The sequence below is a fragment of the Plectropomus leopardus genome, chromosome 14, assembly GCF_026936395.1.
Source record: "Plectropomus leopardus strain MGB_pleo_1.0 chromosome 14, ASM2693639v1, whole genome shotgun sequence".
NCBI lineage: Eukaryota > Metazoa > Chordata > Actinopteri > Perciformes > Serranidae > Plectropomus > Plectropomus leopardus.
The window spans coordinates 19,582,636-19,604,702 of NC_142189.1; the positions used below are offsets into that span (position 1 = coordinate 19,582,636).

The 22,067-nt window shown below is 40.9% G+C and overlaps 2 protein-coding genes across 4 annotated transcripts; one reads left to right on the forward strand and one right to left on the reverse strand.

Annotated features, from left to right (window-relative positions):
• Positions 1–301: 301 nt before the first annotated feature.
• entpd5a (ectonucleoside triphosphate diphosphohydrolase 5a) lies at positions 302–14,212 on the reverse strand. 3 transcript variants are annotated; one of them, XM_088087884.1, is made up of 15 exons: positions 13,940–14,211; positions 7,825–7,899; positions 6,854–7,713; positions 6,414–6,493; positions 6,027–6,170; positions 5,554–5,629; positions 5,007–5,042; positions 4,474–4,562; positions 4,303–4,382; positions 4,158–4,219; positions 3,956–4,057; positions 3,123–3,266; positions 2,952–3,008; positions 1,996–2,111; positions 302–1,806 (listed from the first exon to the last, which is right to left on the reverse strand). In XM_088087884.1, exons 3-15 carry the CDS (start codon positions 7,299–7,301, stop codon positions 1,723–1,725), a joined length of 1,518 nt encoding a protein of 505 aa, XP_087944010.1. In that variant the 5' UTR covers positions 7,302–7,713; positions 7,825–7,899; positions 13,940–14,211; the 3' UTR covers positions 302–1,722. The 3 variants fall into 3 exon arrangements, with proteins under 3 accessions (XP_087944010.1, XP_087944011.1, XP_042357236.2); XM_088087885.1 differs by lacking the exon at positions 7,825–7,899 and having other exon boundaries at positions 6,854–7,328; positions 13,940–14,212; XM_042501302.2 differs by lacking the exon at positions 7,825–7,899 and having other exon boundaries at positions 6,854–7,376.
• On the forward strand, positions 12,205–21,695 carry bbof1a (basal body orientation factor 1a). Its single transcript, XM_042501303.2, has 11 exons — positions 12,205–12,351; positions 12,433–12,685; positions 12,760–12,825; positions 15,283–15,426; positions 15,534–15,614; positions 16,049–16,119; positions 17,777–17,921; positions 18,483–18,946; positions 20,308–20,412; positions 21,174–21,242; positions 21,433–21,695. The coding sequence occupies exons 1-11, from the start codon at positions 12,308–12,310 to the stop codon at positions 21,530–21,532; spliced, it is 1,542 nt and encodes a 513-aa protein (XP_042357237.2). The 5' UTR covers positions 12,205–12,307; the 3' UTR covers positions 21,533–21,695.
• Positions 21,696–22,067: the final 372 nt, after the last annotated feature.

Sequence of the window (22,067 nt, forward strand, 5' to 3'; positions counted from 1 at the left end):
TGTTCAAAGCATATCCTAACATGTCAAAAAGATTGTTGTTTTTATATGTTTGAATTTTCCTCCAGTTTGAAGCACCGGTTCATAGACCAATACCTTTACATATATGATATGTAAAGCACTTCATCAACTGATATAGGGAACAGTATGCAAACTGTATTTAGATAATGTCATAAATCCACTGTTTACATGTTTTTTAAAAAAAATTAAACTTGTAAACACATATGAGACTACAATGTACTTGTACACCATATAGAATTGTACTATAATTTCATATCATGATATCAAAAAAAGCAAAACAAAGTAAAGTTTTCATGTTTTATTAAAACATACATGTATAGCATATATTTATTTCACTGGATTTAATAAAAACATCAATTTACATATAGTCAGTCATCAGACTATTCTTACTGATGAACATACAGGCATTTCTGAGCAATTGTGCAGCATAAAGTTTTTGCAACGTCAAAAGCAGTTCTTGTCAAAAGATTTCACTAATAAAAGTTTACATTATGTATATACAGCAGTAGTTATTGAACATGTTGAATACTGAAAAGACAGCAAAGGCACGGTTTAAAGAGCAGTTACACAGAGTTAATATTGGATGACGATAGTTAAAATGCTCTACATTAGATAAAGTTATTTAAATATTTGTACAGTTCACAAGAGAAATGAATTCAAAAACAGAATTCAATATCACAAAAGTTTTTGAGCAACCAGCAATAAATGAAGGAGTCGAGCTTTTAGTCAGCTTTTTACATAATTTCTGTTTGCATTTTTTGCTGTATTTAATGCCTGTAAATTATGTTGTTGGATGCATCTATCTACCCGTGATGAGAGGTCTCTGTTGCTGGTCTAAAACTGAGCTCAGACCTAGGGCCTCTGCAATTTAGTCATGCTTGATAAGGTCTTTTTCTGCAGTAGACATAACAATAATGGCTGCAGTTTAAAAGTATAGGTAATAACCTCATACATTTACAGCTATACAACACAAGTCTGTTAGTATCTCCACAGCGCTCTTTTTGCCCCCCTCAGTCATGGTGAATGGAGCACTACTCGAATATGTACAACTCTTGAAGCAACTGTCTTAGCTACAATATCTGCAATTAAAGTGTTATGTGCAAAGTTGAAGAGATAAGCTGTGTGGTTTTCAACTGCTGTTTCCAATGACGGCTGGGGGCAAATTAATTCTGTAAAATAATTTACTGCTAGCATGAAAAGACGATTAACAAGCATTTAGAAAGACAACTATGGTTGTATTTCCAGCAACTAGGCTGTAGATAAACTCCACTGTAGTGTACAGTGCACACCAGGACCACAGTAAGCACCAAATACCATGACTGGTTGCTTCTAAACTACCCGCTACACACTGAGAACAGGTAGGTAAGAAAGACATTTCAGATCAGACACCCATAAGGAATCAAACATGTAAACGTTTTACAAAAATAAAGTCAGCCCACCAGTCATGAGCTCAACATACAGTAGAAATAGCTGGCCTTATAAAAATATAGTGATTTCTTTTTTTTTTTCAACAGTTCTTGGAGTGTTCGCAGGGTGCTGAGGTTGAAGGAAAAGAGGAGGAAGGCTTGTGGTGGATGAGGAAGCGTGGTGGGACCGGGTGTGTCTGCGAGGGGGACGGGCTGATCGAGGGTGGACGGAGGACGGTAAGCCCCACAGTGACAGACTGTCCCTCTCAGTGCTGGCTGCAGTGACAGCAAGCTGTCCTTAGTGGATGTTGAGGTTTCTGAAGTAGTCAAAGGTCGCCCCGAGGGCCCAGCTTGTCTCTACATTGTTCACCTTCTTGGCTAACTGTTGAACAGAGTGACAGGGTGATCATTAAAACACACACAGAAACAGTTTACTGCATTTACTATTACTTTTGACAATATTTAAGCTTTGTGAAATGCTGTACAGACAGAATCTGAAGATTTCGATCATGTAGCATTTAATTAATTAATTTGTTTAATCTCTGTTCATAGTAGGCCCTGATTTGCTCACCTGTAGCACAGTGCTGTCCTTGAAGCCAAAGCCCTCCTTTAGCAGACAGGTGATATATGTCATATCCATGCAGAGGAAGGGGCTAATAGCACGGTACTTGGTCATTTTGTTGCACACTGCAAACACAAAAAGCCACAGATTTCAGACATGACAATAATACAGATTTCACATACCACTGACAAAAAAAGCATTACATGGACACACTGTGCTGTATCATATTATAGTCATGTCCCATGTTTTAACAAAAAAAAACAACAACAAAAAAACACCTTTTCTAACCCTGGTGCCACATGATTAAAAGATGACCTCTCTGTTTTGTTTGGCTGAATAAACAGGGAGGTGCGAGGAGAATGGCTGAGGGTCAGCACAAGGCTGCGGGTGGGTGGCAGCGTTGAACAGCCTGGTACACAAGTTTGTGTGTTTCAGTATGTGTCAGCCCCAAGGTGGTGTGTGGCTGTCAGGTGCCCTCCTGCCTGGGCCGGACAGACAGCTTCAGCTCAGCTGCCAGCTCAGCCTGAGCCAGACTTGTTCCTCGAGACCATGTGACAGTGTTCTCACAACACAAACAGCCTTACATAACACATCAGCTCGTTCCTACTTGCTATAAATCTGGTTGTACATGGACACTGTAAGTATCACACGCTTGAGCTGATAAGCATGGTGGTTAAAAAAATGTTTTATTGTGATTTCAACATATATTTACTCTATCATATACTACAGTTGTCTTGTAATCCACTTTCAAAACACATTTTTAGGAAATAATTGGTTACATTTTACGTGTAATAAATCATTATTTGTCAAGTGTGCCATGTTCGGGCACAAACAAGTTTTAGTGTCTTTGCTGTTTAGAGCACAGTGCGTGTTGCATGAAGTTTCAGTGGTTAGACTACTGATATAAATAACTTGTAAAATGGTTGGTGTATGCAGCCCTAGAGAAGATAACATGTCACTCTTACCTTCCTTGGCTCTCTTCTTAAAATCCCTGACTTCAATCGCGCCACCCCGACTGCCATCTGTGCAGAAAAAAACATGCAATTTGGTTACCTGTTTTGTGCAAAACATGATAATTAGCATGAAAGATTATGGCACTGGACTGGAAGGTGACTCTTTGGCGTGTGCCCACTCACCGATGAGGCCAGACTCCACAGCTCTGTCAAAGTAGTAGGAGAAAGCGTAGAAGATGCTGCTGCCCTTCACTTCGTAAGGCTGGTGCACGATTCCTTTGATTACCTTCATGACCTCATAGTAGCACAGCTTATACCCTGCATAGCCTAGAGAGAGAGAGAACAGGTAAATTAAGATTTGTCGAAGAATTACTTTATATTAAAAATGGTGGAGTAAACAATGAGTTAAAGGCGCTTGGAGGCAGCGATGGTTGGAATGCTGTTGTAAGAGTCTGGAGTTTGAGGTCAGCCAGAGGTTGGAGCTGGGGGCTCATCCTATTATATACAAGGGAAGCCCCAGAAGGACAAGTTTCACACAGCCCCATGGGTATGGTTGGCTCAGTTGTGCCGGCAAAACCATGTGCTGACAAGAGCGGCAGTTAGCGCGGCCCTGTTGGGCTGTCTATTTTTACCACATAATTGTGAGCGGTCCAGATCAAGCCGCTCGTTACACAAAAAAAAATAACAACTCAGGGACAAGCCCTGCATCTTTTGGCTACTTGACTGTGGTATGGGAGTGACTGCCTTATTTGTGAAGTTAACTGACAGTTTTCTTTTCGTTTAAATACAAGGTTGACTGCAGTATAATTGTTCAAGAGGGAAGACGCAGAGCGAGAGAGGATGACAAAACATGCATTTGGCGCCAAGGTTACAGAAACTCCAGCAGGAGAATGTTCTCATGAGAGACCGTATTGTACTGTACTCTATTGTGTTCCAGAGTTGAGAAAGGAATGCACAAATCGCTGCATCCAAGGAGCTGGGAAGGCAATCAAAACCTCAGCATGCTTTTATCTTACCGTCAGGAATCCCGCTAACTTTGTAGGTGGTTCCTCCAAAAGTAACTTCTTCTCTGAACTTTTTCGGGAGGCAGGAACTTGTGAAGACTTTCCAATCTAGACCTGGGAAAACAAAAACAAAGGAACAGTTTGTCATCTTCCTATGAGTGCATTTACAAAAGAATGCAAAAAGAGAGGTGATGAAAAGGCACTAGATGCTTACCATCGGCTCCTAGTGCGCCAAGAGTTGCCAGTCGAGCCGCATACAGTCCATTTCCAAGGTAGCTATGTGAAGGTGACATACAATTATGGTTAGTTTTGGATAGATATGCATGTCTTACTCTACAGAGGCCTTTTCTGCTATTTACCTGTGTGTGTAGAGTTGGTACGTATGGTCGAAGAGGTTAAAGTTGGCAATGTAAGTCGCGGGAGCAGACTGAATCGTTTTCTGTTGGATAAACACAAATGTTTAGTGGTATATTTTGGGTAAGAACATTTTCAAAACAAGACTTGTTTTCCCTATAAAACATTTCATTCACCTTTGACTTGGGAAGGAATGTGATCTGTGTGGATCCGCCACCCAAATCCAAGATGCCAACTGTCCTCTTGGTGTTGGAATACAGGTGACCTATGGAAAATAAGCTCAGTGTTAAACAGGAGAAGGTGCAATCCATCACAGCACAACAAAACAGAGACTACTGTGTAATCTTGTGGCTTTATTACCAGTTTCAGTACAAGTTTCTTCTTTTTATAACCTCTACTGTCAGAATGATGCATGCCTACAGCTCATGTCTGTCCCCAACATGAGGGAAAATACTTTTTTGATTTAAAGCGTACTGTATGGTTGTTGTCTAAAATACATTCGATGATGCCCCAAAAAAAAAAAAAACAAAAAAAAACGTGAGGAAATATTGCTTGTTTTTGCAAGCTGTTTGGGGCCAGTGATTCAAACTCATAACCTCAGACAGGAGACAAGAGTCTTTCACTGCTGGGCTTCTGTGTACACTGGAGCCTCAGATATGAGCCTCCTGACCACTAACACCACCATAGCAAAACACAAGCAATGTCTTACCTGTTAGGAAGTTCACTGTGACCCAGGCGAGGACTCCTAAAACAGCACATGAGGGCAAAATGTCTCTATTAGTAAAAATTACAACTTTTTCCATTTGAGTGCCAACTCTGAACTGAAGATGACTTTATTAAACTGATATTTAAATAGCAGAGTTGATGTAACTAACGTGTGATTGCAGACCAGCCCAGGTAATTACATTTGTCTCAGATGTCAAGTTATTGCACTCATAAAGTGAGGATAATGAATGACACACAGTGTGTGATGAAACGTAACATAGTGAGGGTGTCTTAATGAGTGATGTGGAGGATGGTAAGAAATTATTGGGCGTGGGTTCCACACTGGCTTATTTATTTGTCTCAGCGAGGTGGTAACAGACCTCTTGTAAAACGAATTATGAGAGCAACATTGTGTGATGTATCCTCAGTAAATGAGGCACTTAAAGCACCTGGTCAGACAATAAATCTGTCAAAAATAAAACTAATAAAAATCTTGTTTTGTGTATTTTATATTGTGCAAACAGGTTAAAGGGCATCAAAAGATAACATACCTTCATTTTGTCCATTCATGATGGAAACACTGTTGTTTGGCACAAAGAAAGGGGACTCATTAAACACCTCTCTCACCTGTGGAAGAAATGTATCAATATTTCAGTACATTTATCTGCTGGATATGTTGTTAAAACAACACAATGATACTGCACTACACACCCTAAAAGTTTCTGCTGTTGTCAAGATAATGTCTATTCAGGCTCTGGTTCTGTTTCAGAGTGACAGATAACTCAACCACAGGCATGGCTGGAACAGTAGCCTGGATTTAATACTTTAAATGACAAATATGGTTACTCCACACAACCCCACAACAGCTGTTTTTTGCAACATGGTAGCCACCAAATGGGCAGACTTGCAACCGTTTTTTTTCAGTGACACTTGTAAGCACTTAGTGGTTTCTCATCCCGCTCCCTGGCGGGACGGGTAGTGTTTGTGCCAAACTGTCTGAGGGCAGAGAGAAAACGTGCCTCACCTCCTTCAGAAGAGCACTGGCCTTGTCTTCAGGCAGCAGGCGCAGACCCGCTGTGGCCTTCAGGACCACCGGGGTCCTTTTCCAGTCCTCCTCTGGCACGGTCTTCTTTGCAATCTTCAGAAGCTGACGAATGGTGTTGCCACCCTGCGGAAGATATGTGGTGTCACTTCACAATCAGGAAGTTTTCTTTTGTCTTTAAAAATGTGTAAATCAAAGGTAGCAGACAGGAGTGGGCAGCAGTGACAGCATCAGCTGGAGGCATTTTTTTGTAATTACACAGTGTTTACATCACATGAACCCAACCCAAAGAAAATCCCAGTGGTTTGCAGACAACTCCCTAATTTACCTGATAATTAATAATAAGTGACGGTGTAAACACATACATACCTCCTCAGGGTTGTCCTTATAAGCAGACAGTCCAGGCTTTACCGCATGGTACATTTCATTGTCCAGAACTGGCAGCTCAACTAAAAAAAAAAAAGTCAGCGAACAGACCATAAACCACAGTGATATTTATGGGATAAAGCACAAACTCAAGCATGTGTAATTGCACAGCTTTTTTTCTTTTATATCTCAAGTTATTTAGACTGTTGCACTTCACCTACATCCTGATGCAATTTTAGAGGTCTGCGTCCTCCACAGTTGAGTCAGACAGGCAAATTAAAAGTCCACTTCAGCTACTTTTAGAAGCAGTAATGTCCATTCACTCATGTTTGCCCTCACACCACACAGCGAATGACCTAACAGCAAGCAGACACAGTGGGAGCCAGCAGCATGTGCACAGCTCTTCTCTTGGTTTAGAGCGAGGGAGAAAGTGGTGCACTCACCGGGGTCTTTTTGGATGAACTTATAGATGTGGATCCTGCTGCCTGTGCTCCCAGCGTCAAACATGATCCCGTAGAAAACCCGGCTCGCGTTGACGGGGGAGGAGGCTTCAGGCACATCAGGCTGGTAAACCTCAGGAAGCTGGTACGGCTCAGGTGCAGGATGCACGACTTCGGGCACCGGGTGGATAGCCTCGGGCAGGGTGTGGATGACCTCGGGTGCCGGGTGGAACACTTCGGGGATCTGAGGGTAGGTCGGAACACCCGGCTGCGGGACTTCAGGATGCGGGTTGGAGACTTCGGGGAGGAGGTTTTCCGTGTTGGCAGAGTGCTCCCGGTAACGGTAGAAGTGGGGGACGTAGCGGTGGTGCCGGTAGTATGTCGCCTCCGTTAAGAGGCTCCCAGCCAAGAGCCACACGGAGAAAGTGAGGAGCATGCTCGGCGTGGCCATTGTTTCACAGCCGGGGAGAAGAGACAGCTGAGGAGAAGAAGTGGTGGATGCTGGAGTCAAAGATTGACAGGGGCCCTGCAGAGAGAGAGCGCAGTGGAGATGGAGAGACGCAGAGTGGATGCGATGCACACTCAGGACTGTCCGGTCATCCGTTTACAGTATATAAAGACATAAGGGCTTGGCATGGGGCCACACCGAGTGCAACCATCCACCAATCCTGTGGCGGTCCATCCCAGCTCCAACAGCAGTCCCCCCTCCTGTGAGCTGAGCCGGAGACTACCTGCCTACCAGCAGCATTTCTCTTTTTTTCGTTTTCTTTCTTTTTTTTCTTTTTTTTTTGAGAGGAGGATTATTTTAGGTTATGTTTTTCCCCTCCTCATCTTTACTAGTTACTCTGGAGCCAGAAAATCCCCTAAAGAAAGGAGAAAGGGATTTATAAACGAGTCAAAATGAGTGGCTCACACACAAAAAGCCCAAAAGAAATGGTCTTAAAATACTTTTTATGGGCGCATTTAAGACTTACATAGGAGCTTGCCTTAGAAATTCCTTCCCGCTGCAACTCTTTGGACTTTCACAAGTGCTCAGATTTGGCTACTACCTGAATGAAAAAATTGTATTTGACAGTTACAGATTAGTTTTTAATTTTTGCAACATATACTGTGAAATCTGACAAGTTGAGCTTACCTAAATATTGAAAACGGATTGCCGTGAAAAAGGAAAGTAAATTAGTTTTAATCTTGACTTGTGTTTACGTTATAAGTAACTGCTGAGTTTACTTCATTTTTTGTCAGTTGTTGCAACTTAAAAATGACAGGTGAAATTACCTTGTTCTTTCTAAGCAACTTCAGTAAACTAGGTTAGTCACAAAGAGGATTTCATTCACCAATGATGAAGTTTGGAGATCTGCAAGTTCTGTATATATATATATATATATATATATATATATATATATATATATATATATATATATATATATATATATATGTGTGTGTGTGTGTGTGTGTGTGTGTGTGTGTGTGTGTATATATATGTATACATACATGAATTGTTTGCAACCAGCAGTATACAGATATACAGTACAGTAAATTAGGTTTACTTAAATTGCTTGATTTAATTAAACTTGTCATTTTTAAGTTGCAACAACCTCACAAAATTAAGTAAAAATAATTAAATATCAAATAAACTTAATTAGATATAATGTAAACATAAGTTAAATCCTATAGTTAAATTAACTTACATTTTTCAAGGCAGTCTGTTTTCTAGATTTTTTAAGTAAAATCAACTTGTCAGGTTTCATAGTGTAACACTTTTCTAATCTTTGCATTCATTTTAAGGTTAACCTTAACACTGTTAAGTTTTGTTTTATCTAAAATGTGTTGGAGCTGTGTGGGGAAGACAATAAATTAAACAAACTACTTCAGACTGAAAATGTGACTCACCATGTTTCATTGTAGGATGGATTCTGGCTGTGTTTGATTAGGTATTACTACATCCACTAAATCACGTTCAGTAGCTGGAATGACTCATGCCTGTGTTTTTAAAAAGAAATCCTCTCAACCTCCTCTTCATGATCCTACAGTAATCACCACATTAAATCTGCTGCAGCCCTTTCACCAACCTTAAAAAATGCAAATGTGACCTGCACTCCAGCTGGCATAGAAGTTAAAAGAATGTTAGCAATCATCTCACTCCTACTCATCCTTGTGTTAACCACAGGCTTTCCAAGGGAAAAATATTTGGGCAGTAAGGCACGTTTCACGAGAGAATGCATGAAAAGCATGAGTGGCTGTTTCTCTGCTTTAGGTGGGTGGTTGGCACTGCATCATAAGCCATGCTGTAGTGTATCAGCTAGCTAATGCTTTCTGGTGTAATGTTCAGAGTTACTGGTTTTAGTGCAGGGTGCAGAGGCATCAAGGATATCCCACAGCAGTGCAGCAGCGGCGTCTCAGAGACCTCACATGAACTGAGAATTGTACCAGGGCTGTGATATTTTTCACCCACTTTGTATCAACAGAAAGTGGACAGACATCTGAAACAGGAGGCGCTGGTAGTCAAGCAACTGAGGCATCCTCAGGGAACCGACCCTGCCCCAGCTCTGACTTAACACGTGCTCATACGAGACTGTTTCACCTCAGGCAGCAGGCGACTGAGGCAGAAACTGAGCTGCCGGCCAGCCCAGTCAGGAGGGTAAGGGGAGGGCAGAGGTCCTTCGGATGGGCACGAGAGAGTGCAGGAAGTCCATGCAGAGGACAATGTGGGGAGGGTGGGGCTTGGCACTAGTATTCACCCATCATGCCATTCCACTCCCAGGACACTCGACTGTGCAAAGCACTGTTCCAACACTGTAATTTGGACTAAAAATATTGGACTTTCTTTCCTCCTTCCTTTTTTCTAAATACTGTGGCTACTTTTTTCAATCCTGCGGCTCACCAGAATGGTCGTTCGCCCCTATCAAAGCGTACATGTGCAGGACCTCTCACTGACTTGTGCCCATAGATGTCTTGGTTGCATGTTAACAGTGTGATAATGTGACTAATAAACTGTGCGTGAAAATGTTTTGTCAGGATTGTTTTGATTTTGAAATCATTGTTGTATATTTTCTTGCTGCTAAAGTCCAGACACATCCTGTGGTTAATGGAGCAATGAATTTGGATAATGTGGAGTGTGTGTGGACAGCTGCAATCCACCTCAGGCTGTGTGATACATGAATCATGTTGTAGTTTTAAACACACACCTACTTTTACAATACCATCATAATGTGATGCAATAGGAACTACCCTCTGAATAAAATGAATGAGTTTAATGAAATCTTTGTTTTTTCAACTCATCAAATACTGCTGTTTGTTAGTGGACTTACACATCTAAATGTGAGGTGCTAAACCTAAAGATGCCCAAACATGTTTATATTCCTCAACCCACAAAGTAATTTTATTTGCCGAACTCTAACTACTGTAATTTTATGTTAATTACATAATTTTAAGTAAAGGGTGTAACGTCATTCATGGGGCGCTAATTAATATCATACAAACTGTTGTACGTGCATTTTCGCCTTCACAAGCATGACCAGCAGCTGCGTTAGAGACTCCTCGACTGATGGGTTGTTTTTGGTGAACCGTGGGCGATTCTAGCAAATTCCATGATAAGCAGTAGTAGGAGGAGGACATGGGACTTGATTTTTTTTTTTTTTTTAAAGACTATCTATTTCATGTACAACTTTCAGAATAAAGTGACAGTTTCAGCAAATATGCCACAAAGATATTTTTGTAGAAGTGACCAACTGTAGCTTAAGTCTAGAAATAACTTACAATAAACTAAACAAATCTAATGGAAAGTCCATATGTTGCCAAATCATGTTCGGATGTCGTCCAAATGTGCACTGCTACTGTATAATCTGCATGTAAAGTGCTCCTCTAAAGCATGACACAGCACATTACAAACAATGTTTTAAGGGACATTTTGGTATTTTGTTTCAAGTTAACTGAAACCATAAAGCATGAGAGGAGACCCCAGCTTTGTAATCTACACTCTGCAATATATCATTAATATGCTGCAATGTTACCCTCAGGAATGCCATGTTTGTGGGTGTCCTACCCCAAGAAGTCCATTGAAGAGACCTAAACCTTGTCATTACAATTCCAATGATAATGACAGCTTTGAAAAGCTCAGGGTTATTTCAGTTTTCTCTCCTCACTGTCATAGTAATTACCTTTAAATTTAGTCTTCAAACTCTGTTGATGATGCCAGAGCACCAAGCGACCCTATATGGTTCAGTTTACAGTAGCTACACCCAACACTTTAGTGATATTGACTTTTTTGTTTGATGAATAATCTACACTGGACACTCTCACGTTCCTGCAGAAAGCTGAACAAGATATTGGAGAGATTTTAGTGGTTTTGAGCTGTAATTATGACCTGCGCTGACTTTACATTGTTTCTTTTGGATGAGTGTCTTCGAAGATGTAAGCCAACTGCATTTACGTTTATCTTTGTGGTTTTCCCATAACTCCAACAAAAAGCAGCTGTGGGGGAAGGCAGCGGGTAACACATAGTTCTTTTCAGGACAACCTGGACAATACTGCTGACAGGAGCCAAATGTATTTCATGTCATCGCGTGGGAGGAGATCATGTGCAAACAGATCCTGTTTGATAGAGTCCAGAGTGAGAGGACCATAATTACAAGAGAAGTGACAAACAGCGTGTCAGTCCAGAGGCTGTTGAGCAGAACAGACATCTGTATCTTACAATTTCCCACAGTGATTGGTTCAAGTCATATTTATTTTCAGACGTGCAGCAACTTTGGACGCAAAAATGCCTAGGCTTCTCAGTGTGCAAAGGCCTGTATTTGTGTAGGCTAACGCTATTATCTGTCACCCACTGAAAGTGTTTGGAGTGGCAGCGACTCCAGACTGATACAGGGGAAGAAAAATAATGTTAATCTCACATTATCAGGATGGTCTTATTGTATTAGAAGAAAGAAAACATTTTTTGGCCAAATTTTTGTTTCTGTGACCTTAAAAGGACCAGAAAATAACTGTGTACCAACCAACCCCCGGTCTCCCCCACTGCCTCTCTTTCTTTCACTTTCTCCATCCATTTGTTGCCTCTTGAACTGTGTCATAAACTGAACGAAATTTAATTTTCTAAAGAAATGCATGGCTAAATGGGTAAGTTGTACTTTCACAGACATTAAAATGTAATTCAGACATATATCTTAGGCCATCAAATGCAACATTAGAAATTTGCATACAACAAATATCTAGCAGACAAGCATAGGCCTAAATAAGGTTTTGTGCATTAAATATACAGTAGGTTGACAGGCCCTATATAGGTTACCAAAAGTCCTGTAACAGAGAAATTTGATCTTTTCCTCAGTCAGTGTCCCCATGGCAACACAAACAAACACTCAGGGGCACAGGAGCTTGGTACTACTGTACGTCTAATTAGCGTCCAACTTCCTCTCTTTGAGGTCGTTTTCTTCAGATTTGTTGCCGGTAACAGTAGCAGTGATGCCGAAGAAGAAAATCACCAAAGTAAAGAAGGCGAAAGCCGGGTGAGATGACCGTTCATTTGTGTACTCTTCACTGACGCACAAACCGTAACTGTACGCTAACTACGTTGCATTTTATCACAGGAAAGGAAAGAAAGAAGGCAAACAGGAGTCAAAGGCGGACAGAGAGTCTGACATTGAGAAAGCCAAGGCCAACGCTGCCCTGTGGGAGCTGAGGGTGCAGGTCACCGACCAATCGCTCGCGCAGTACCGCGAGGGTTGCCGCAAATTGGCACGCGTAAATGAAGAGCTCACCAACCACCTGTACCGCGCGGAGAAGGACTCTATCGATATAACGGGCTTTCTGAAGAGACAAGATGCAACTAAGGAGGAAAAGGTCGTTAAAAAGAAAACTATTTAGTTTGTAAATGAACAGAAGGAATGATTAACTCAACAAACGTGTTTTCACAGATCAATATGCTGCAGAAAAGCCTCAAAACTCAAGATGCACGCGCACGTGAGGAGCAAAACAAACTGGTGAGTTCATTTTAAGACACAGCCACAAGAGAAGAAATGCAACTTGAGCTTTATTTGGCCGACAAAACATACTCAAGCTCGCCTGTTCATAGTAGAAAACTTAGATTTACTGTGCGCAGCTTAAAAAATGTGCTGCACTGTGTCTTAACAGCTGTCTTGTGTGTAATTATGTCGACATTTATTATGTAAGAAAACAACAACCAAACAAAGCGACCATAAAACAAAAAAACAAACCCTCACATTCCAAGTTACATGGTCTAATGCTATTTTAATCTATGTCAGTAGCCACAGAAAAATTAAAAGTGCTTGCTTGGGAAAAGGCAGTCACACTGCTGGTCTTGATGTGTTAACCATACCTCACAGATCTTTACACTAAAATACCAGTGAAGTTACATAACATACGCCAAGCAAGCTCAATTTGCCCCTTTTATCCTCACTGACCTCTGCTGCTTGCAGTTGAGATCGAGCTATCATACTGACATGACAAAATTCAAGTGGCTTTACTACAAACAAACAAAAAAAAGTACAAAAAAAGCTTTTGCCTCGTTTGCTAGCAGCTGTTTTTCATCTTCCAGCTCTTGCTCTTGCTCATGCTGGTAAAATGGAGTCCATTAAGCTTCTGGGAAAGAAAAAAAGAGGCATGGTCTGGACCAACTTGAAACATCCCTATTTTAGACATAGAACTGTCATATATGTCCAGTTAGGGGAAAAGGATACTGTCATGTGGTCAGCTCTTAACATGTGACTTAAAGGCATAATGCTCAAAGGCCTCTCTCACTGTGGGGTGATAAAATCTTATTATTTTCACTGTTGATTAAATATTTAATTCTTAAATAATAGATTAGTTAGTTGTTTGGTCTATAAATTGTCAAAAAAGTGAAAAAAAAGAAAAAAAGAAAAAATGATGCCCTCAAGTGACTTTTTTTGTCCTCAGCCCAAATATATCCAGTTTACTGTCATAAAGTGGTAAAGAAACCAGAAAGCATTCACATTTAAGAGGCAGGAATCAGAGTTGTACTTATTTTTCTCCAAAACAATACTGAAAGTGATTACTGCGGCTTCTAAATTAATTATAAATAGGCGCCACAGACGCCATGGTAGATATTGTACTCACTGTTTGATGATCCTCGGTGCTTTAGGTGGTGTTCAGCGTTGATTGATTTGAAGGACGGAAGTTGCTGAGTGAAGTAACTCTTGTGCGACTGCAGCCTCAAAATGATATTAAAATACAAAAAAAAACCTAAGATAAAAATTCAAATCAATGGGGAAATTTAAAAAAAAATCAGCAAACAATAAACTAGGAATAAAGCAAACACACAGCGGCTGAAGACTGTATCTTGGCGTCTTCCACAGCCGAGGAATTAAGCACACCTGCCTTTAATGAGCGGGTCCTGAGACGCCAGGTGTGGTGACGCATTTACGTGACTCGAAAAGAATAGGAAATTATAAGGGGTTGTCTAGGAGGAGATATAATGATTCTTATCTAAGTGCTGTCAAATTCAGTTAGCAAAATAATAATTCCATAAAGATTTCTCCACATACTACATACCATTATAAAAAGTCAGACGCAAGCAACACTCGCCAGTTTTCACTAGAAACTGTGTCAACAGGGCACTTTAGGGACCTCACTTTTATATTGTGAGTGCTAAAAGAGAGGGCTCATTGTGAATCTTATTGTTGTAAACAAAGGTCCTGCCAGGTATATATATTTTTCTTTATGAGGTCAATTGATGACTTCAGTTGTTTATAGGTGTGAATATGAGCTTGAATGGTTTTGTTTGTCAGCCCTGTGTCAGTCTGGTGACCTGTCCAGGGCGTACCCCGCCTCTCGCCAAATATCAGCTGGGATAGCCTCCAGCCTCCCCTTGACCCTGATCAGGATAAGCAGTTACAGAAAATGGATGGCTGTTTTCAGGGGAGCTCATGTCTTACTAAGGCAGCTTCTCCCGTCGTTCACACCCTCTGATATTCTTTGGGGAGTTGACCATTTCACCCAGAGTGAAAATTGCATATGATGCAAACCACCTTGCATAAAGATTGGTGCATTGATTTGATGTGGATGAACATACACAGAGTTATGTGAAGGATAACGATTAGGCCTAAAGTTGTAATCAGACGGTTGATAACCTCTCATTTAGTCGTCATGTACATGTTTGTGGGTGCGTGTTTTGCTAGTCTCTCATGACTTTGGTCATTTTGTCACATTTTTGCTCAGACTGGCTTTTCCACAGTAGCATCTTGAGGTATTTAGGCTGACTGATCTGTGCTTAAGTTGGTTTGCAAAAGAGTATGGCCTGTGTGAACTTTGGTATGAAAAATTTCTTCCCTAACTGAGACAAGTTGCACTTATGGGAACTTTGCAAAATCTCTAGTATACAGATGCATTCTTACAGCATAATGCATTTAATAAGAAGCATATTTTTTACTCTGTGTATCTGATGTGATTGGTTTCAACAGGTTGATGATTACACAATTCAAATCAGTGAGATGAAGGAACTGTTCAGAAAGAAGTCCAGAGATTTCAACATGATCCAGGATGGGATGAGAAAAATTGAGGAGTTTCAGAAGACAAAAGCCCAGATGGAGCAGGAACTCAGTGATGTGAGAGAAAGAAAAAACACACTATTAAGTGTTTCCTATCAAGAGTGTTTGCTCTTTTTGTCAGGATGTTAATGCTTTATATAACCATTACTTTTTTTGTTTTGTAGATTAGAGAAAACATGGCTGTTGCCGACAAGGTGCACCGAGAAAACTTAAACCAAATGGAGTACAATTTCCTCAAAGAAAAGGTACTGTCGAGACAGCTAAAACACTCACAAAATGTTTTAAATTCTGCACAAAGACTCGGACATGCTGCTGACCATAACTGTGATGTCTTTGTCTATTTATTGCTTTATTAATTGACAGTTTTTTTATTATAATTGTTTTGAATCGACCTCTGATTTGTAAAATGTTTTGCCATTTGAGTAACAATTGTCACATTCTGACTACAAATCATACTTTAAACCACAGTTTAAAGTAGAAAAAATAATGATCTTGTAGTTTTAGCACAATAGTTATCGATATTAACTGAAATGTACATTTTTATTATGATAACATTTTTAGCCATATTGCACAGCCATACTTAAAAAAATATTAGCCAACCAGTTAGATAGTTGTGGAAAACATGGCCCCTGGAAGATAACTGTGAAACATCAAGTGAGTTTTGTAAATTTCCTCGCAGGAACGCCTTGAGAAGGAGGCTGAAAAAACGATAGCCCACGTGGTGGAGAGGGCCCACAATGAGGCCATTGTGTGAGTGTGTTTCCACTGTCCATTCACAATCTAATTTTATTCTGTAAACTGCACTTTGATGTCCTCAGAACGCAAAGAAAAAATAATTTACTCACATAAGCGTTTATGTATATAAATATATATATATATATAACTAGAACTAACGTAATTTTCTCGACCACACTGGTTGGTCATGTTCAGATAGTGTACATCACCGAAGCCAATGATCACATCTCTGGCCGCCCCAGAACGAGGAGAGTGTAATGCATGTGGGGAAGCCCATAGTTTATTACTTTTGAGGCCATAAGATGTATATTTCCCCTCTGCTATGTTTAGTTATTTTTTACAGCTCATAAAACATCAACATTGATACTGGTGTGGTCCTGCCAGTTTGGTCTTAGTCTAAGTAATTGACTTAATTTTGAAGCCAAGCACACTGACCTAGTTATTTTATGAGTAAAAACCAAGAAACTGTGAGCAAAAATCTTTGATATGCTCTACATGATCAGACCTCAGTCTTTTCACATACCATGACCGATGAATGCCCTTAAAATAATTCGGCAATAATTTGTTTTATTCTACCTGGAACTCTCCATTCAGGTTCAAATAAATCTTAAAGGGAGGGTCCATCATCATAGCTTGTAGGTGGAGGATGGTGTTATTTTATTATTAAACCTTTATTTAACCAGGTGCAGTAACATTAAGATTCAATAAATCATGGTACTGCATTTTTACTGTATAAACACATCAATGGATCCACAAGTCAGTGTATTTCCTGCAGTTAGATGTTGGTCTGCACGTTCCAAGTTTGAAGAAGCCTACCGCTGTGGACGCTATGTCAGTTTGACCTTGAAAGTTGCACAAACTAGTCTATTAAAGGCACGGATTGCAACTTTTTGTGTTCATGGGGTAAAGTTACTGTTTCTGTAAAAGGAGTCTGGTGGCTGTGGATGGGATCAGCAGCAAAACCAATTTTAGCCGTCTAAAAAAAAAAAAAAAAAGGACCTAAAAAACATCAGTATTGGTTCATATGCACACCATATTTTGATAATTTTAACTGCTTTACTTTGTTGTCAGACAGCCTTTCCCACCACAGTCCATTGACAGAAACAATCATTTTACCTCACCGCACATGGGAGTTGCTGGTCTACCGATGTCTCAATCGTTTAGTTTTTGTTAATGTGACTTTCAGAATCGAACTAAAGTGGCTTCCACAGCAGTACGCGGGTTTGTATATCGCAACGTCATCATGCAGAAACCTTCGTCAGACCATGTGTGAAAAACTTTTGGATTTGAGTACAACAGGAACACAACTGGAAAGCTACAGAATGATATAAAAACCTAAAAAAAATATTGCAGTCTCCCTTTAAATGGGTACAAATTCTGTGTTGCATGATTTTTTTTTTAATTTGGTGGGATTTCTTTGCCTTAATTTGGTAGAACAGAAGACAGGTATAGCATGAAAGGGGGAAAGAGAGGGGGTGACATGCAGCAGGGCAGTGGGTTGGAGTTAAACCCATGGCCGCTGCAGCAAGGACACAGCTTTTGTACATGGGGCGCCCGCTCTACCAGGTGAGCTACTGGGTGCTCTGGCATGAGTTTAAGATCAGACAGATATGTTCATCATCAGAGACAAATTTGTCACAGGCTCTTTTGCTTTGTCCTCTTAACCATTTAGGCAGTTGGACGATGCCTCTCGCTCTGTGTTCAAGGAGAACGTCCGTCTCAACGAAGCGCTGAAATATCACATAAAGGCGGCAGAGGACCTGCAGATATTGACAGATTCACTGGTCAAGGAAAATGCCTCTCTGGCACTGGACAAGGTATGTTTGAACCGTAGGACAGCAAACAGCAGTGTTACTATTAGGCACCGTCAGTTCTTGGATAGAGACCATTCATCTCCATAAAGTCATTTTCAATCATTTCAGTGAGGAACCACTTGTCAGACCTGTGCAGAATATATTTCAGGTGGTTTTTCCCTTGTGTTGTTTACTTGTGCTGACCCTGTGTATTTTACTTGTGGTCCTCCTCCAACCCCCCTCACCTCCTGACTACTACCCAGCCTCTCAGTGGTCAGTGGTTGTGGTTAGTTTCCACTGGTGTATGGGTTCAAATCCAGTGGCTTCTCTTTCGCAGGTTTCTGGCAGGGATTCTTTAAGGCAAATAAATATTGGGCACATTAATCTTACCCCTGATGATGACAGTAAATGAAGGAGGTAAATCCACCATGTTGAAGCTCTGGCCACTCACTCAGCAGCGCAGGCTAGCACACAAACCATTATCTGTTTCAGCCTTACAGTATTGGCACAAAAAAATGAAAGGATTTTCTAAATTTAGATTGGTGTTGTCTTTTAACAACTTTGCTCTTCTGTCTGCTCACCCAGAACACGTTTGAGCTGATGGTGAAGAAAAACGCAGCTCAGATTGAGGCCCAAAAAAAGGAGCTTTCTAAACTGAGGGCTAAGGTAGCATCCCTGGAGCAGCAAGAGGAGAAGAAAGAGGAGGAGAGGACCCTGGTCAGCGTCCAGGCCAGCCAGGTAGAGCTGGACAAGCTGCAGAAAGTGCTCTCCATGCGGGAGAGGGAACTGAGACACGTCAAGAGGCTGGCGAGCACCATTGTAGAGCAGCGCACAGAGCTGGAGCAGTTCTTCCACGAGGCTCTGGCTCAGGTGAAGCAGGAGATCTCGGCCAGCAGGGTGCAATACAAGAAGGAGGCGCTGCAGGCTTATCACTGGAGGCTGAGAGAAGCCACAGCAGGAAAACTCAAGTTCCCACCCATCCGCACATTTCATAAAAGCCCCCACAGTACCAACTCTGTCTATTCAGACATGGAGGCAGCTGCAAGGTGGTAGGTCCACTTCCCATCATTCCCATGACTTACACAACTGTGTTTGTCTTTGTGATATTTTTAATTCGTCATGTTTATCAGCGCCAAGTCAACTGCAGCTCATTTAGTGGTCATCTAACCACAATACACCATATAGTTCATCTTAAAGGTCCAGTGCGTAGGATTTAGATTTAGGGGCAGCTATTGGCAGAAATAGTACATGATATTAATTATGTTTTCATTTGTTTATAATCACTTGAACATAAAAAGTGTTGTTTTTTTGTTTCCTTAGAATGAGCCGTTTGTATGTACATACGGAGCTGGTACCCTTCCTTTGAGTCTGCCATTTTGCTTTACAGTAGTTCAAAACAGATGATTTGAACACAAGCTCTCGATCGGGCCTTTCATGTTTTCACGTCAATCACCATAGTCCTCCAACACGCTTGGCATCGGGGGCGAAGTTTCACTCGTGTAACCTTATTGTTAGACAAAGGCAGCCGCCTCTGACCAGTCGTGGTATTGCAGCAAGAAAATCCGCCGCAGTCCGAAAAACATTTTTCCCTAAGTCCATCGTTGTAAAACACACATCTGTGAAACTGCTGACGGTGCACCTCTAAATGCGAATACAGTCAACACGGTTCCCGTGTATCTTTTAAAAGTCTTAAAAATAAGGCATTAATTGATATTAAAATGTTTTAAATTAATCTTTTAAAGGTCTTAAAAAATGCTAAGACATGAGAAAAGGGATTTTGTTGAAGTTTTTTCTGGTATTCCACTGTAAAATCAAACAATTGTTGGTAATATGTCTTTTAATAATAATTTGCAGAATGCCTCTTACATTTACATGACCAAGAAGTCATTGTTAATGCCATTTGTGGCTGATGTCAGTCGATGTTTTCTTTTTTTTCTTCATTTTTGTTGATTTTAAAGTTGGTCTTTACTATCATTTCAAGTGGCAGCATAAAAACCTTTCAGTCTTAAATCTTACTTGCCTTATGTTTTAGAGACTTAGAGACTTTCCTCAAGCTGAGAAAAGCTATTTAAAAAAACCCATGATGTCATCCCAAATGTAAAGTCTATGAGCCGGATGAAACTCACAGACGGGGACAGTGGGAGAAACTCTATTGTCCATATTCAGTGGGCCGCATACCGCACGAGTAAACCCAGAAGCTAGAAAACATTTTGGCATATGCAACATGCGAGCAACTCCACTGCAATGTATAGGTGCCATCTTGTCATCCAGAATCCAGGTATTATTATTAATCTATGGTTATATGCCACTAAATCCATACAGACTAGACCTTTAACACAGCCATTATATGAAAACGAGTGTGTACAATACTAGTAGTTAACATTCATTTTATTTTATCTGCCTGTTAAAGGACTCATCAACCAGACAGCAAAGTTGAAATCTCAGATCTCACTTGGGAGCAGAAGGAACAAGTACTCAGGCTTCTCTTTGCTAAGATGAATGGACAGAGGGAAAGGTAATGAAAACCCCCAATAACTGCATTTTTTGTCCTAGCAAAACACTTGTTTATTGCTTGTGTATCACTCATCCTAAATAATACTCCACAATCCAGTTGTAATCCCTGAAAACTGACTGAAAGTAGTGAATCAATTACCTCATGAAGAACAAAGTGCAGTGACACCAAGCAGTAATTCAGGCTGAACTTCTGGTGACTCCTCCCTCTTTTTAATGTTTTAAACAGCCATTTTCTGAGCAGAAGAGGATACCATAAAACATCAGTTAGGCTTCGACCAATTTTCTTTTCCATCCAGCTGCTTAAAAAGAATGAAGAAAGAGTCTGGGCACAATAGTAAAAATAGGCCCAGCCACAGAGTCGTGTGCTTGGAAACAAACATCTGGTCACGTCGATTTGCTCTCAGCCTATTGGCCCCTCTTCACGTGCACCAGCAGTTTATTTTGTTTCTTTGAACGCTTGTGGTCAGAGCGCAGCTGGTAACATGATTTTCAGAGAGCAGTGTGCAGGGGATCTGAATGTATGGGGGTATGGCAGGCAAGAGGAGATATATATTCATGTTAACAGTGGTCTGGCACCTAGTCCGGCAGAATAACACAGAACATTTGGCGACTCAGTTAGCAGCATGCGAATCCATGTGCATCGTGTTGACCCAGAGTAACCCTGTTTCCACAACAGGCTGCAGGCCTGAGTGAATAGACACCAGTGTGCTAAACATGGCTTTTCACTATGTATGTAACTGCAACTCTGCATTTTCCTGATAGGAAAGAGAGCCAACATCTGGCTATGTCCGCCTCCTCTGAGAAGAGCCTTATTGACAGCGATGCTGCCGGGTAAGACACTGAAGGAATGCACGGGAATAAAAGTCATATCTCATCCTTGCAATTATGAACCCTGTGCAGATTTATTGGTCCCACATTCCATGTTTAGCTGAAAAAGCATTGGCTGTGAGAACATGAGTGTCTACGTTTGATTTATCAGACAGTTGCATTTTAACGCTGCATAATGATGACTGTCTTCCAGAATTAGAGAGGAGCTCTCCCTGGCGACCTTCATCACCCAGGCGCCTGAGCCCTTTCTGCCCTCGAACCCAACCAGCCGGCCGGATATCCACACCACATGACCTCTGTGTGGCCTCTGCATTGCACATCACACTCTGAATTGTTTGCCTCTGCTTTGTACGCTAACCACAGGGTGTCAATCATGTGCATGGTAGAATGCAAGATGTTTGTTTGTGCTCATAAATATCTCACCATGCATGTATATATGGCTTGTGAATACTCTTTCATACTTCGAGTCTGTGTGAATTCTCTCGCAACCACTTTTAAAGGATCTGTCCCCGCAAAACCAACGCTGATACCAAAATCTGCACCAGATAATATACAAGATCTCTAAGCAACTTGAGGCATAGACTAAAATTTTGTGACTCAACAAAATCATAAAAATACTTGCAACTCAACTTGGACAATGACTTGTGTCCTCACTTGAACTTGAGCCTTTTGACTTAAAAATACTTGGTATATTAAGGTCGGTGATTTCGTCTTCACATCAACATACTCTGCTGTTTTTAGAAACTAACTTTAAATTGCCTCTGCTTTGTCACCACTGTAACTTTCTACCAAGAGATCCGGTTTGATCACATATCTTAAAGAGGCTTT